This window comes from Pinus tabuliformis, chromosome 3_2 (genome assembly GCF_031772625.1).
Source record: "Pinus tabuliformis cultivar Carrire ecotype Pingquan chromosome 3_2, CPIR1, whole genome shotgun sequence".
NCBI classification, from domain to species: domain Eukaryota; kingdom Viridiplantae; phylum Streptophyta; class Pinopsida; order Pinales; family Pinaceae; genus Pinus; species Pinus tabuliformis.
In genome coordinates, this window is record NC_142302.1 from 623262975 (window position 1) to 623277449 (window position 14475).

Here is a 14475-nt window from a genome sequence, read left to right on the forward strand (position 1 = left end):
CATGGAGGCACAGTGCAGAGCTTCACAGCGCAATGGCTTCAAAAAACAGCGTGGGCCTAGCGACAGTCAGGCTTTCAGCATCGAGGTGTATCCACGGGATACTTATCCAGTTTTCGGTGTTTTCAGTTGCTTCTCTCAATAACTGAATTGTGTCGATTTGAGGTAGCATCGGATGTGCTCTAGCCACGAAAATTGGTGGAGAGCTAAGGCACATAAGATCTCCAATACCCAAAAAGGGTTTGGGCAGATTCTAAACAATTTGGGAGATATTAAAATAATTTATATTTTTAATGGAGCCCCCAAGTCTAAACTTAGAGAAAATAAAATATTAATGTGAATTAATATAAAACTGTGTTAGAATGGTCCAAAAGTCATGGATCAAACCAGATCTAATCTTAGTTGTTGATTTGTCAACGAGAAAAGTATAAGAGGAGGCTTGAGGGTCACTTGGAAAACACACCAAGAGATCAAGGTTTTGACTTTCTAGGGCTCGGTTTGTTGAGAAATTTGAGAGAATGATCAGAGTTGTAGCTGAGGGGCAATGAATACAGAAGCAGAGAGGCAGAGATAGCACTGGGAGGATCAACGCAGTAGCCGGAGAGAGAGACGCAGAAGCAGCCAAGGGTTCACGCAGAGCCAGCCAAGGCTCACGCAAAGCCAGCCAAGAGTTGTGCAGTGCCTCAGAGGGCCAGCATGGGTGACGCAGAGGGCCAGAGGACTAACGCAGTGCCTCCAGAGGCTGACACAGGCCAAGCCAAAGCGATGTTGGGCTTTCGCTGGGCTAGAGAGAGGCTGACACAGTCCCTAGAGGCTAACGCTTGGGTTTCGTGGGGCAGATTGGAGTTGTGGAGCTTCCAGAGTGTTTATCCGGGTTTCAGCCAGAATATCTGCTTCCAAGTAGAGAGGTACTACTGCTGAGATTTTTCTCTATTGGGTGAACCGAATTTGGCACCTAGAGTGTATTCTGAAACTGCTTAATAAATCAAACCCTTAAATAGCTGCACTGGTTTTCCTGCATTGGGTTTTTCCAAGGACATTAGTCCAAAAACAACGATGTCACTTGTGTGCTTTTTTCTATTTCCTTCAGTTGATGATCTGTAATGTGTTGAGCATGTACTTGTATTTATTTCCAGTATTTACATGGTAAATAACTTGTTAATTAACAGAACAAGTAGGTAGGAATAAATCGGCAAAGTGCATGAAGGGTTTCTAACGTGTCAGACTTAGAAATTCCAACAAATTGCAGTATAGATGCAGAGTTAAAAGTGGCAGTGCTAGCAGCATATCAGTTGCAGCATTTGAGAGGGAGTAGTAGTACAGATGTAGCATTGGCAGTGGCAGTGTCAAAGGCAGCAGTACAATACCAGCAGTAGCGCAGTAGTTGGTGGACATCATGTCAGACATCAGCAGCGTAGAGGACGATGCTTCAGAGTCAGACATCGGAAACACAAAAGACGATGCTTTAGAGTCAGAGCAATATGCAGTGGTAGTATATTGCTAAAGCACATTCGTCGCTAAGAGAGAGTGTTGATTTGGGGTAGCATCGGATGTGCTCTAAGCCTCAATTTTTGCAGGGAGGCTTGGGCACATGCATTCCAAAGAACCCAGAAACTGTTTTGGGAAATTCCACCCAGAGACGATTATATTAAAATAGTTAATATTTTAATGGAGTTCCTAAGTCTAAACTTTGGAAAATTAAAATATTAATGGGTATTAATCTAATTGTGGGTGAATCTTCTACATAAAGACGGAGATCAAGTCAAAATGATCTCAGCCTTTGATTAGGAGTTAATCTAAGTCGTTGGTTGTCCAACAAGAAGATATAAGAAGGGGCTTGAGGGTCATTTGGAAAATACACCGAGAGATCAAGAGATCGAATTTTTGCAGTAGAGAGGCAGGGACAGTGATCCACAGGAAGATTTCCAAATCCGAAGAGGCAGTAGCAAGAGGCTAAGTTATTCCTAGTGAAGGAACTCGCGAGTGCAGGAATGCACGAGTGCAGGAACTCGCGAGTGCAGGAACACTCGAGTGCAGGAACACTCGAGTGCAGGAACTCGCGAGTGCAGGAACTCGCGAGTGCAGGAACGCGCGAATGCAGGAACGCGCGAATGCAGGAACGTGCAAGTGCAGGAACGTGCAATTGTAGGAACGCGCGAGAGTGCAGGCAACGCAAGCATCGGGGTTGATTAGAGAATATCTCTGCCATATTTTCTTGATGTTTGGATTGCCAGCTAGGCATCCATAGATGTACTCAGATTTCACTGCTGCACTGGTTTTCCCAAGTTGAGTTTTTACGGGGACATTTGTCCAAAAATAACGGTGTCCTATGTGTTTGTATTTCCTTGCTTAGTTTCTATGCTTCGAAATCATATTTAATTTGGTGTAGGCTACTTCAGTGATTTACTTCAATGTTTCAAGAAGAAATTTGAAAAAGCTTGTGATGTAATTTACGATCTAGGTGAAGTAGATTCAGTTGGTTGCAGTAGGATTCTAGAGATTGTTAGATCTAGGAATTTTCACAAGGTAGAGAGGAATGCCACTAGTGATCACTGTCAATTTTTTTACTTGTCCACTTGAGTGAATCTAACTGAGGCCGACCTTTGTTCAATCCTAGATTTGAGAATGGTTTGTATAATTGTTGAGCAAAGGGGTTTCTGAAATTGCATTGGTGACCACCTTTTGAAAGGACTATTGGCATATGAATTTGTCACGATTGGAGTGTTCGAAGAAACCCCACAATTATCCATACTTTGGGGGTAAATTTTGAGGTCACATAAGCACCATTGGAGGCAAGACATTACATCTTTGGGCTCTGAGCTCCACCTTGGAAGCCCATGTCCATACATTGAAAAAGCTTGGGGTTTTCTTTCATACAATTTATGGAGGATTTTTCCAGCATTGAAGGGCCCTTAGCGGTTGGATGTTGTGCCATAAGGCCCCCTATAGCCCTCATATGTAGAGATGGGTAATTTTTTACGGCTTGGACCCCATGACTTCTTCTACAAGTGACTTGAAAAGCCCCTGTTTGGTATTCTTGGATTATTTAAATGTTGAAGAGGGCTTTTACCCCCTTAGGAAATAATTATCTTTTCATAAGGGGAATTTGAACCTTTCTCCCGCTAAATAAAGAGGCATTTCCTCTGATTTTTTCATAATTTGATTGGGGAAGAGTCCCTTAGCAAGTCTGAAATTTCTGAAATCTCTTGTTTCAATTTGGGCTATGGAGAAATAAGTAGAGCAACCTTTGTGAAGATTTTTGTTGAGGTGGACGGTCTTCTTTTCATGGATAAATATTGGTAGATGATCTATGTTAGTGTTCCTTCTTCAACTTGTCTATGTTTATGGATGATGGTTATTGCATATTGACCAAAGTGTTGCTGGTATTTTTATCTCGTTGTCCTTCTTGAACAAACCATCCATCAAGCACTTTCAAGATGACCCAACTAGAGCTCACTCCCCTATCCCATGTTGGAAGATTGTAGGACGGCTAGGTCAATCCTCTAAGGCACATGTGTTGGTCTGCCCTAATCTTTGAACTTAAGTCCATTCCATTTCTCCTCAAGTGTGTTGATCCTTGACCCCACATGCCCCCCAAGAAAATATATTGGCAAGCTAAGGCACTAATCTTTTTCTTTTATCATCTTTTTCTTTTATAAATACTTTATTACGTTTTGTTGGGGTTTACTCTCCTAAATCACCTTGTAATTCCTTGATTGTGTTTTTGAGGATCTTCCCTTTGAAGTTTGAACTCAAATCTGGAAATTACCTTGAAAACCCTAGAAATCCTATCTTCCACCTTAAGCCATAATTGTTCATACCTTTGATTGGTCATAATGAAAGTAGAAGCCTTAGGGGGATCTTGACTTGATTTGTTTAGGCCATTAAATCCCTAAGATCTACTAGGGAGAACCCCCCTTTAGTTGGAGGAGAGTCGACCAAAAGTGAGAAAAGGTAGGTGAGGTGACATTGATCCCCTCTTGAATTACACAAGGCTTCACACTTGAGCTTTAGGACTTTATCTCGAGAAGTGTGATATTTTGTTGTAATAGTAGCTACGTTGAGATCTGTCTTCCTTGGGATCCATGAAACTTCCCTTGGTATCGAGATTACATTGGGTGTCGTGAGCCTTGCTTTGGGTATGGAGCTCATTGTACCTTGGAATACAATAGTTGAGCCTTTTCATGGAGTCACCCATTTTAGAGATCTCACACATTCGACACATGTGGCCTATTTCACCATTTTAAGGACAACTTGGTGGTTAAGGTTGTTATTTTAGTTGTTACTCCTTTATGATTTTCTAGGCTACATCTAGGATTAGATTAATTTTCTATTGAGAAGGTTGTTAAATCTGTTTTCTATATAAGAGAAATACTTTGATTGTGAACTTTGCTAGTAGCCTGTGGAGAAAATTCTTTGTTTGCTTTTTGGCTCATGCTATGGATACTTAATTAAAGCATTTTCTTGGAGATCTTGTCTATGTGGATATTTATGCAAATGGGTGGATATCAATGAATAAGCAGCCTTATGCATCGATTTTATAAGTGCGTGCCTTAACTTTAGATCTTGTGGTATTTATTTGGAACTGTGTTAAGTGTGGTAAGACTTCTCAAGTTTGGTTGGACACTCTCTTGTCCTTCTCTTGATAGATCCCCTCTCAAGATTGTTTGAAACTTTCCAATGAGGATTGTCCTTTGACAATCTTGAAATTTGCTTAGGTTACTAAAACGATTTGGTAGGGTTTGAGGTCTTTCAACCCTAACTATCATTTTAGGCTTTCTACAGAAGAGCCTTAGTGACCCCAAACGCCCAATCAATGAACCAGGCACTAGTCTATTCATGTTCTAGCCAAAATTAAAATTAAAATTCTTTTTTTCCTTGAAATTTCAGTAGCTTATACTTAGAACCCTTGAAGTCTTGGTGGATTTTTCACTATTTTCAAGCTGGAAATAATTCTTTTGTTAAATCTATCTTGCTTCCCTATTTCCCTGCAATAAAAAAATAGTGAATCGATTCCTTTCTAGTGGCTGTTCTGTGCAAGTAATTCTCAGATTAGTAAGCTGCTTTAGTTTTCATATTTACTTCTTGTTTTAGACTTAAAAATTACATACTTTCAAAGTTTCACATCTATTTAAGGGCTGAAACTTACTGTTTTAATTTACTTGTTTATGTCTCAATTCAATTCACTTTTAATACAAGTTAAAATTCAGATCTGGAATTTGTGGGAGCTAAATATACATAGAAACCCTTTAATATATTCCCAAACTTTCCTAAACAAACTCTTAACACAAATTTGATGTTTACCTTAACTAATCAACATGATCCTTAAATCTCTCATTTTTCAAAGTTGGCAACCTTAGACTGGGTTTGTCTTGCCTTAGGGAACCTAATTGGCACTATGGAAGACTCCTTTATGTTGGATTTTATCCCAACCTAAAAAGATGAAGTAATTGTCCAGGCAACTCTTCCAAGTTACACACAAGCTTTAGTACCTTGTGAGGGATTTGCAACAGGGGGTGGAAGTTCGTGTGTAACAGGGCCATTGCTTACCAATCACAACAGTTTTAAGTTCTCACAACTGCCCCAAGATTCCAGTGATTGAACAAAAAATGCCTGAAATCTCAGTTTCAAAAGGACTGCATCAAAGCATTTTACAACTGTTTAATATCTGATTTGAATAGCATATGTACATGTCTAAGCTATAAAAACAGAGGTTACATTAAACATTTGATTTATGGAACCAAAATGCTGTACTATACCTAAACTCCAGTTAAACTATATCCAAAGTACATTATGGATCCATGGAATACCAAAAATTTCAATAAGACTCGGTATTGAACAAACTTCATTAGCATGGCATCCATATCAATTTTACCTGTGGTACAAAACAATCTGCATGATGTGGATCCCATACTACTGCACATGAACAGTCCCATTTCTCATTTTGAACTTCCGAGAGAGGGGCCCTGCAGAGCACCAGTAACATAAGCTACAGTATACAATAAAATAACATGCAAGAGACAAAATGCAGCAGCATATATAGAAAAAGCAAGACCGCTTAAAATTTAAATAGCTAATAATAGTGAATTGTTAAAAGCATCAAGTGTATGCATGGTTTTGTCTCCAATTAAGATCATACCAATACAAACACACTAATGGTTCATTTTTACATAATAGATGAAAGCAATCAAACATAATCGAACATAGAAAAAGCAGAAGAGAGATACCGGCGCCATTTTCCACAAATAATGTCTGTTTTTGCTATTTCGCCATCAGAGCAGACATCCCCTTTCTTGTAAATGATGGACATGCATTGAAGCCATATTTCTTTTGAGCCTGGTGGAAGAGCATTTGCAGGTTTCCAGCCTTTCGGCCATCTATTCTGCAATACCCGTGATGATAGTTGATTTTACCAGTAATGCACAAATATGGATGTTAGCATGAACAATTAAGCGACTGCAAGCTATAAAAAACTCACAGCTGTTGTGGAATAAGCTATCTTACATTCTTTAAATTTTCTTCTGCAAGTTCCTTTTCAAGAATTTTCTCCTTTAGTGATACTACAACTCCAAGAAATGGATTTTCTGAAGATCTGAAATCAAAATACAATATTTTTTAGGTAGACATACACTAAAAAATGCCATGAAGCAAATTTTCCAAAATCAAAGAACTAAAGTTTAATTTTCCTTTCTACCTAGCACTGTACAAAAGTCAATCTAGAACCTTATAAATCATGATTAACATAAGGCCAGTAAATGAATAATGTTAAAAGTTCCAACTTACAGTGAGATATTCCCTGTACATTCGGGTATATCTGCCTGGTATTCCTTACCAATTCGAACTTGTGTTGTATAGCTTGCATTCTCATTGCGCATATTTCTAATAAGATAAGAATACCTCGATTCTGTGTTGCAATTAGTAGAGACTTTTATTCTGTTTTTTTTTCTTATAGTTTTGCAAGTTGGACAGAACCAATCTTGGACAGGTTTTGATTTCACTTTAGGTGTGAAACAAGACATGTGGAATGACTCTTCACACATATCACATATCAGAGTCCTTGCATCCTCCGATCTATCACATATTTTACAAGTTCGATGGCAAGTGCTATCACCGACAACTCCTGGATGCTCTGCATATGAAGGTGTTTGAGAAAACTGACCACATACTCCATACTTCTTTAAAATTGTCATGCACCAAGCCTTTTCAGGGTCAATATATTTACCCGTTGTGATATCAAAAGATGCACTTTTACCTGGCTCAAGCATCTTCAACTCTGTCATGGAGGGTGATCCTTCCACGTTATAAACACAATCTTTCTCATTATCTGACTTACTCCTAAAATGCCCTGTGTCAGGGCTGGAAAGAGTCCTTTTATTATTCTTCCTATGATACACTTTTTCAATATTTTCTCTTGGCCTTTTGACAGTCGATGATATTTTTGCCAATTTATAAGGATTGGAGTCCTCGCCAGCTGACCTGTTATTCATATACCCAATCTGAGGGTCAGAAATAGGCTCTCTATCTTTCCTCTTCCGAATAACTTTGGTCTCAGAGAGTTTATCGCTTTTTTTTGAATACCCTGTTTGAGCCATATTTTGGGATAAAATCATCTGATCCTTTTCAGCATCAAGTGTTGTATTGGAAACTTTTTCAGTTTTATCTGGCTCTGCCAAACCATTGGCACTTGAGTAAACAGGGTTATTATGATCTCCATAAGCCATATTAGTTGGATAGGGCTTTTCCTATATCAACAATGATGAAAAATTCTTCGTTAAGTCACCTCTGAAGGGGAAGAACGCAAATCTTGATCACAGGGACATCAGGATCAGATGCATGAAGTTTGAACACATCAAAGGGGTTCTATTGCTTCTCAATGGACCTATCAAACAATGAAAAGAATTAGTATATCAGCATGACGATGCTTGAAAGAAGAATTACAAATTTAAAGAACTATTCATACAAAGAAGAATAATAGAAGTGTTTAAACATCACATCTCACACATACACTTGCCAAGACCAATGTTATCAGAGCCTGACCAGAACCAGCGATACCAGCCAGTCCGACCAATTCTCAGGCGGTACTAGTCCGATTCAAGATACGAAACCAAAAGTGGTAAGTTTTGTACCAAACTGGCCAGTTCCATGCCAGAAACATGTTGATTTGTGAAGCTTGGGAGGTACTCCCACAACCCCTGGGGTACTGGGTTTGTAAGGAGTTGACCCAAAAAAGTGGTTTGTGGGCAATGTACCCAAGCCGCAGGTTTTCTACCCAAAGTTTTGGGCGCAAGACCAAGTGGAGAAATTGATTGTTTATTCATTGAAAGCATGTGGGGTGTCCTTGAAGGGCTAAGGGGCACCTAAGGCTTTGATGATGTGGCAAAAGAACCACAAAAGAATTGTATTTCTTATGACTGGTGGGGTTTGTATGTGTAGTCTCAAGTGGGCTTGGCCTACAAGACTCAACCCTATAGAAACCTATAAGGAGTTAGATGAGTTCGTTAGAGGACATCCAAGCGCATCTCTCTGATCTGAAGCTCTCCTGAAGAAGTGAGAATTAGCCTCAGGAAGCAGCAGTACCTAATGAAGGAAGAGTTTGGAGCAAGTGTGGTTTTCTCTAGTCTGCTTGAAGCCCAAGTTCTGCTCAGGTAAGAGGACAGATTCCTCCTGTGATTTTGTGCCTTGTGTAGGTCTGCTGAACGAGGGTTTTGGAGGATATTTTTATGTGGTTTGTGCCCTAGAAAGTGTGGTTTTCTCTAGTCTGCTTGAAGGCCAAGTTCCATTCAGGTAAGAGGACAGATTCCTCCTGTGATTTTGTGCCTTGTGTAGGTCTGCTGAGCGAGGGTTTTGGAGGATATTTTTCTGTGGTTTGTGCCCTAGTTAGGGCTGGTTCTGTGCATACTCAGCCACGCTAGAAGACTGTTCAGAGCTCTGAAGTATTCGCTGTAGATTTCTGTGCAAAATAAATATGCTGGTTCAGACCTGGGTTAAGAGGCCACAAATCCTCAGCAATTAAGTGCATGGTTCTGTGATTTATATGATCCTTAGAGGGCTGAATGTGCTCAGATTAGTGTACAGAAGTACAAGCTGGAAAACAGTGGTAAGGATGGTGTGAAGAGTTAAGGGCAGTTTCATGGAGAAGAGTGCTGGAAGTGGAGGGCTGCTCCAAACGGTTTGGACATCAGTGTATGTGTGCCCTAGTTACAATGAACCAAGTGTGGATACATTGTTGTGTGAGCTGATTTGGCAAGTCCTAAGTACAGTGATAGAGAGCAGTCTTGTCGTTGTTGTGAGGGCTGGCTGTTTGTGCCCTGGTTCAGAGATTTGATGTGCGGCAAATCAATAATAAGAGGGCTGTGAGTGAAGCCCTAATTTCAGCATTCTGGAGCAGCTAGAAGGTTGATAGAGCGCTGAAGTTGAAGACACTAAGAGCAGTGATATTGGAACAGCCTTGTCATTGCTAGAGTGCAGTTTGTTGGCGTGCCTAAGGTCAGTCTTCTTGGAGGAGCAGGAGTGATTGAGAGAGGCACATTGGTCAGCTGAAGATGCAAGCATTCTACAGGTGTAGAAGTACTTGTGAACAGCAGAAGAGGTGGCAAAGGACCTGCCAGGTGTTCAAGGTATGTGGACTGAAAGGGCTGTGGAAGTGCTACATCAGCAAGCCATATCTTGCTCAAGTGTAGATTGGTGACATATTTTGTTGATTTCAAACCCTAGTTATGCTTGTATCAAAGCTAATTATAAGGGCCATGATCCCTGATACGGGAGCCCTATGTTTGTTGTATTAAAGTTTGTAATATTACAAGTTTTGGGTTGAAAATTTGTCTTGTGTACTAAGTTATTCACTGTTGTATATTTTCTGTTGTGCAAAGTACAGGTTTTTCCAAAATCTCTCTCATGTGAATATGTCCTCAAGAAGTGCAAATTAGCCTCAGGAAGCCACGGTACCTAATGAAGGATGAATTGGAGCAAGTGTGGTTATATCTAGTCTGCTCGAAGGCCAAGTTCTGCTCAGTTAGGAGGACGGATTGCTCCTATGATTTTGTGCCTTGTGTAGGTCTTGGTACCTACCACTTTGTGGGTGATATCACTAAGAAAAAAAATTATCCATGATGGTCCTCAGCCGGCAGCCCCTTGCAGCCACCAACTAGCTCGTTGTGCCATTTCTCCGCCACCTGAGCCAGCCATGTGCTCCCTCACTCATCTATCATAATCGTATGTTTGAAGGTGGGCCTCCCAAGCCTAAAGGTATGCCTTGTCATTTGGTAATTGAGTATTTTAGTTTACTTATCATGAGAACTCTTGGGCATGGAATAATGGGGGGATTCGGCGGAAAGAGTGGATTGAGTTTGTGCTCTTGTCCCCTAGGTCTCTTTTGCGATGTTAACCTTGAACCTTAGTCCCATGGGATCTCTTTTACAGGGCTTTGAGTTTTGGGGATGGTATTACATGGGAAACCCTAATTTTGGATACGTGATCCCACTCCCCAATTTACATATATCACTCCCCTTCTGCTCATTATAACCCTTTCATCACTTCTCCCACCTGGGTGCACATTCCTCTCCTGGGTCCACATAGGATCAGCCACCCCCCAAGTCCAAAGGGCTACATTGGCACATGTAGGGTGAGCCATGGGCCTCCACAGTAGCAGGTACCATTCCATGGATCCCCAGAGTCATTCAAAGATCGCTTATGGTTCACCTATTGGACGAAGAAGATGCACCTGGTTCACCATGCCCAGTCGGCCCCACAGTTACATTATGCACTTGGCAGATGACCCAAGACTTGTATGATGATGTGGCATCATTTATACTATCATTTGAACCCTTACAGATGGTCTACAAGCATCTTCGATTTGTTTGGAGACCCATGAGGACACTTGTGTGCCCCCACACCCACTTGGGAGCAACATAGTTTACTACTTGGAGAACAAGGGGCCACCCCCTTGTCCACTGCTTTTGGGAGTCCTGTTTCACATTATGGCACCTATGGACTTCATTAGGCCTCCTCCAAGGCCCAACGACATGCATTATTGATCATTCGACCTCTTGAGAGGCTTATTCTTTTGATTTTGAGCTAGTTTGGTGGGCTTGTCACCAAAAGTTAGTTATCTTGTACATTATTTTATTTTAGGGGCTCAATTAGGCCTCAGTAGGCAAATTGAATTCATCTGGACATGTATACATACGAGTGGTGTGATTTCATTTTAGCACCATCACTTAGTTTGGACTTGTATCTCTTAAGAGATTTTCACTATCCTTCATGGGGGACAAAATTTTGGAGCATGGAATGAATTTTGATGTTTGGATCATTTCCTCTTGTCTTGGAGCTTCTTGATCTGCAAAATTTTGATGGTTGGATATGTTCTTATACATGTAAGTGCAATTTAATGCTATTATTTCTTTCTATTTTGTCACATACATTATTGTGGGGATTTCGCTATACTAGGGCTAATTTACTACATCCATTTATGCAAAGTTGTTGAAATTTGTTTCTAGATATTGTTGCTCCATGTATGGGCCATGTATAATGAATGAATGTTCCTAGGGATGTTTCATGGTTGAAATTCATCTTGACAAGTCATCTATTTTGGAAAACGAAGTATGAAGTCTTTGAAGTTGCTTTTTTGTTGCCCTAATGCTAAGCGAAGCTATCTTTGAGGCCTCCTTGACCTAGAAAACCAAAATCCATAGTCATAATCCTTCTCGATTCCAATCTCCCCAAAGGATAAGGCATTGGTCTACCATAAGGTGATCACCTTAAAACCTATCTTTCCTCTCACCTTCTTCCCTTTTCTAGGCCTAGTCCCATTAGGTCTCCTAGGGCATCACGTTTCTTGCAAACCACTCACCAAAAAAGTTCGATCTCTTGGCTCCTACTACGTTGGTGTGTCTCCTAGATCTCCTCCAAATTTGAGGGAATTCCGATGGTGGGATTGTGAGATATCCCAAGCCCTAGCCTCGTGATCAAATCTTGCCCTTGGTTTCCTTGGGCTAGTAGCCTCATTGGGATCATCATATTGCCTTTATTAGAAATTCTTTCTTTGATCCCTTTCTCTTCCCCAGTTGGGTCAAGTACATCGTTGGTTGCCAAACCCCATTACCTTGACCTATCCGGGGGTCCACTTGGTCTCGTGTGGTCCCATTTCCTATCAAAATTAATTCTTCAAAAACCACTTGGGAAACCAAGTTCCATAAGGATTTTAGGGATTAGGAAGCTCCTTTGCAAGTCATATTCCTTAAACCTAGCCCTCAAATCCTCATCAACCCCTCCTAGAGAACCCTACACCTTGCTTACAAAGCAAGCAAGCCCTAATTTTGAGTTTCTCCTGGGAAAGGGTTATTGGAATCACTTCCTATCCATTTCATTGATCTACCCTTCATAGGTGATTCCCTATATGTACCGAGTCTCCTCCCATCGGTGAAAGTTCGTAAAGAGTAGGGAGTTTTAGCTGAGGTGACAGTGGGCTATTGCTCTATTGTTTCCCTTGACCTAGCAGTTGCCCCTCTAGGATCCCCTTTTAGGACCCCTGCTAGTTTGAGCGGTAACAGGTCTGTTGAGCAAGGGTTTTGGAGGATATTTTTCAGTGGTTTGTGCCCTGCAGCCCTAGTTACGGTTGGTTCTGCGCATACTCAGCTACGCTAGAAGACTGTTGAGAGGTCTGAAGTATTCGTCGTAGATTTGTGTGCAACATAAGAGAGGGTCGAGACCCTATGAGATGAAATATGTGTTGGTTCAGACCTGAGTTAAGAGGCCACAAATCCTCAACAATTAAGCGCAAGGTTCTATGATTTATATGATCCTTGAGAGGGTCGAATGTGCTTAGATTAGTGTACAGAAGTGCGAGTTGGAAGAACAATGGTAAGGGTTGGTATGGTGTGAAGAGTTAAGGACAGTTTCATGGAGGAGAGTGTTGGAAGTGTAGGGTTGTTCCAAGGGTTTTGGATAGAAGTGTGTGTGCCCTAGTTACAGTGAACCGTGTGTGGATACATTGTTGTGTGGGATGATTTGACAAGTCCTAAGTACAGTGATAAATGGCAGCCTTGTCATTGTTGTGAGGGTTGGTTGTTTGTGCCCTAGTTCAGAGATTTGATGTGTGGAAACTCAATAATAAGAGGGTTGTGAGTGAAGCCCTAAGTTCAGCGTTTTGGGAGCAATTGGAAGTTTGATAGAGGGTTGAAGTTGAAGACCCTAAGAGCAATAGTATTGGAGCAACCTTGTCATTATTAGAGGGCAGTTTGTTCGTGAGCTTAAGATCAATCTTCTTGGAGCAACAAAGGTGATTAATAGTGGCACATTGGTCAGTTGAAGATACAAGCATTATGAAGTTGCAAAAGTACTTGTGAGCAGCAAAAAGAGGTGGTAAAGGACCTGCCAGGTGTTCACGGTACGTGGACTGAAAGGGTTGTGGAAGTGCTACATCAACAAGTAAGTCAAGTGTATCTTGTTCAACGGTAGATTGGTAATCATGCATTGTTGATATCAAACCCTAGTTATTCTTGTATCGAGGATAATTGTAAGGGTCGTGATCCCTGGTATGGGAGCCTTATGTTTGTTGTATTAAAGTTTGTAATATAACAAGTTTTGGGTTGAAAAATTGTCTTGTGTAATACGTCGATTCACTGTTGTATATTTTCTGTTGTGCAACGTGCTTGTGTTGTGGCATTTTAGTGTGTATGTGATCGTGATCTTGCACATAAACTTGATTCTGAAGTGCCAAGGAAAAACCAACAAAATGACCATATACAGCCAAACCAACTAGTTCCATACAACATTGTACAACTGTAGCTAGGGACCACAGCAACTCAATTTAATAAGTTAAAAAAAGTGAATACTCTAAACATAACCCTAGGCCTTTGCTAATGCCATTTAAAGAGATCCACGCCCTACATTTCACTTATACAATTCATTTGAGTTATTTGGAATTTTTGAGTTGAGTTTCTTGGATTGATTTGGAGAAGAGTTGATCGAAGGGTTGTTATTCATTAGACTATAGTTATTAATTAGCACTATGATTATTTTTGGGCTCTAGAGGCCATTTAGAGCTTCTTTGTTGTTGTATTTAGGTTTTAGATATGATTGCAGTCAATGCTATTTTGGTTATATGCAACCTTACTTGCTACATACAAGAGAAACTTTGCATATTTGTGTATAATGGTTTGGATTCACATGGATGCACAATAAATAACTTAATAAATGAATATTTTATCTATTTTTTGGTCGACTAGTTTTGTGGTTTAGTTTTGTTTTGTTTTTTTTGTCTAATTTCAGTTTTTGGGGTCCACTGATCCAGTTCTAATGACAACAGCCAAGACCCTCAAATCAAAAATCAAATAGCAAAACAACACTTTCGGTGATTTCTATAATTGTACACTATGTTGTCATGCACACTGGAATGGCTATCAAAACTCAAATACTTTGCAAGACGTCTCTAATTAATATAAGACAAAAAAATTAATATGGTTCAATCATATATTTTCA

The 14475-nt window shown here is 40.4% G+C and overlaps 1 protein-coding gene across 6 annotated transcripts in view; it reads right to left on the minus strand.

Moving 5' to 3' along the window:
- The window catches only part of LOC149182170 (uncharacterized), a 227006-nt gene that overhangs the window by 195478 nt on the left and 17053 nt on the right, over window positions 1-14475 (minus strand). For all 6 annotated transcript variants that reach the window (XR_016257054.1, XR_016257056.1, XR_016257053.1 and 3 more), the window contains 4 exons: window positions 6781-7876; window positions 6502-6589; window positions 6225-6379; window positions 5873-5963 (listed from right to left, as the gene is read on the minus strand). Coding sequence is in view for 1 of the 6 variants with exons in the window: in XM_089416777.1 (XP_089272903.1) it covers window positions 5873-5963; window positions 6225-6379; window positions 6502-6589; window positions 6781-7718 (1272 nt within the window). In the remaining 5 variants the exon portion in view is untranslated. The remainder of the gene's footprint in view (window positions 1-5872; window positions 5964-6224; window positions 6380-6501; window positions 6590-6780; window positions 7877-14475) is intronic.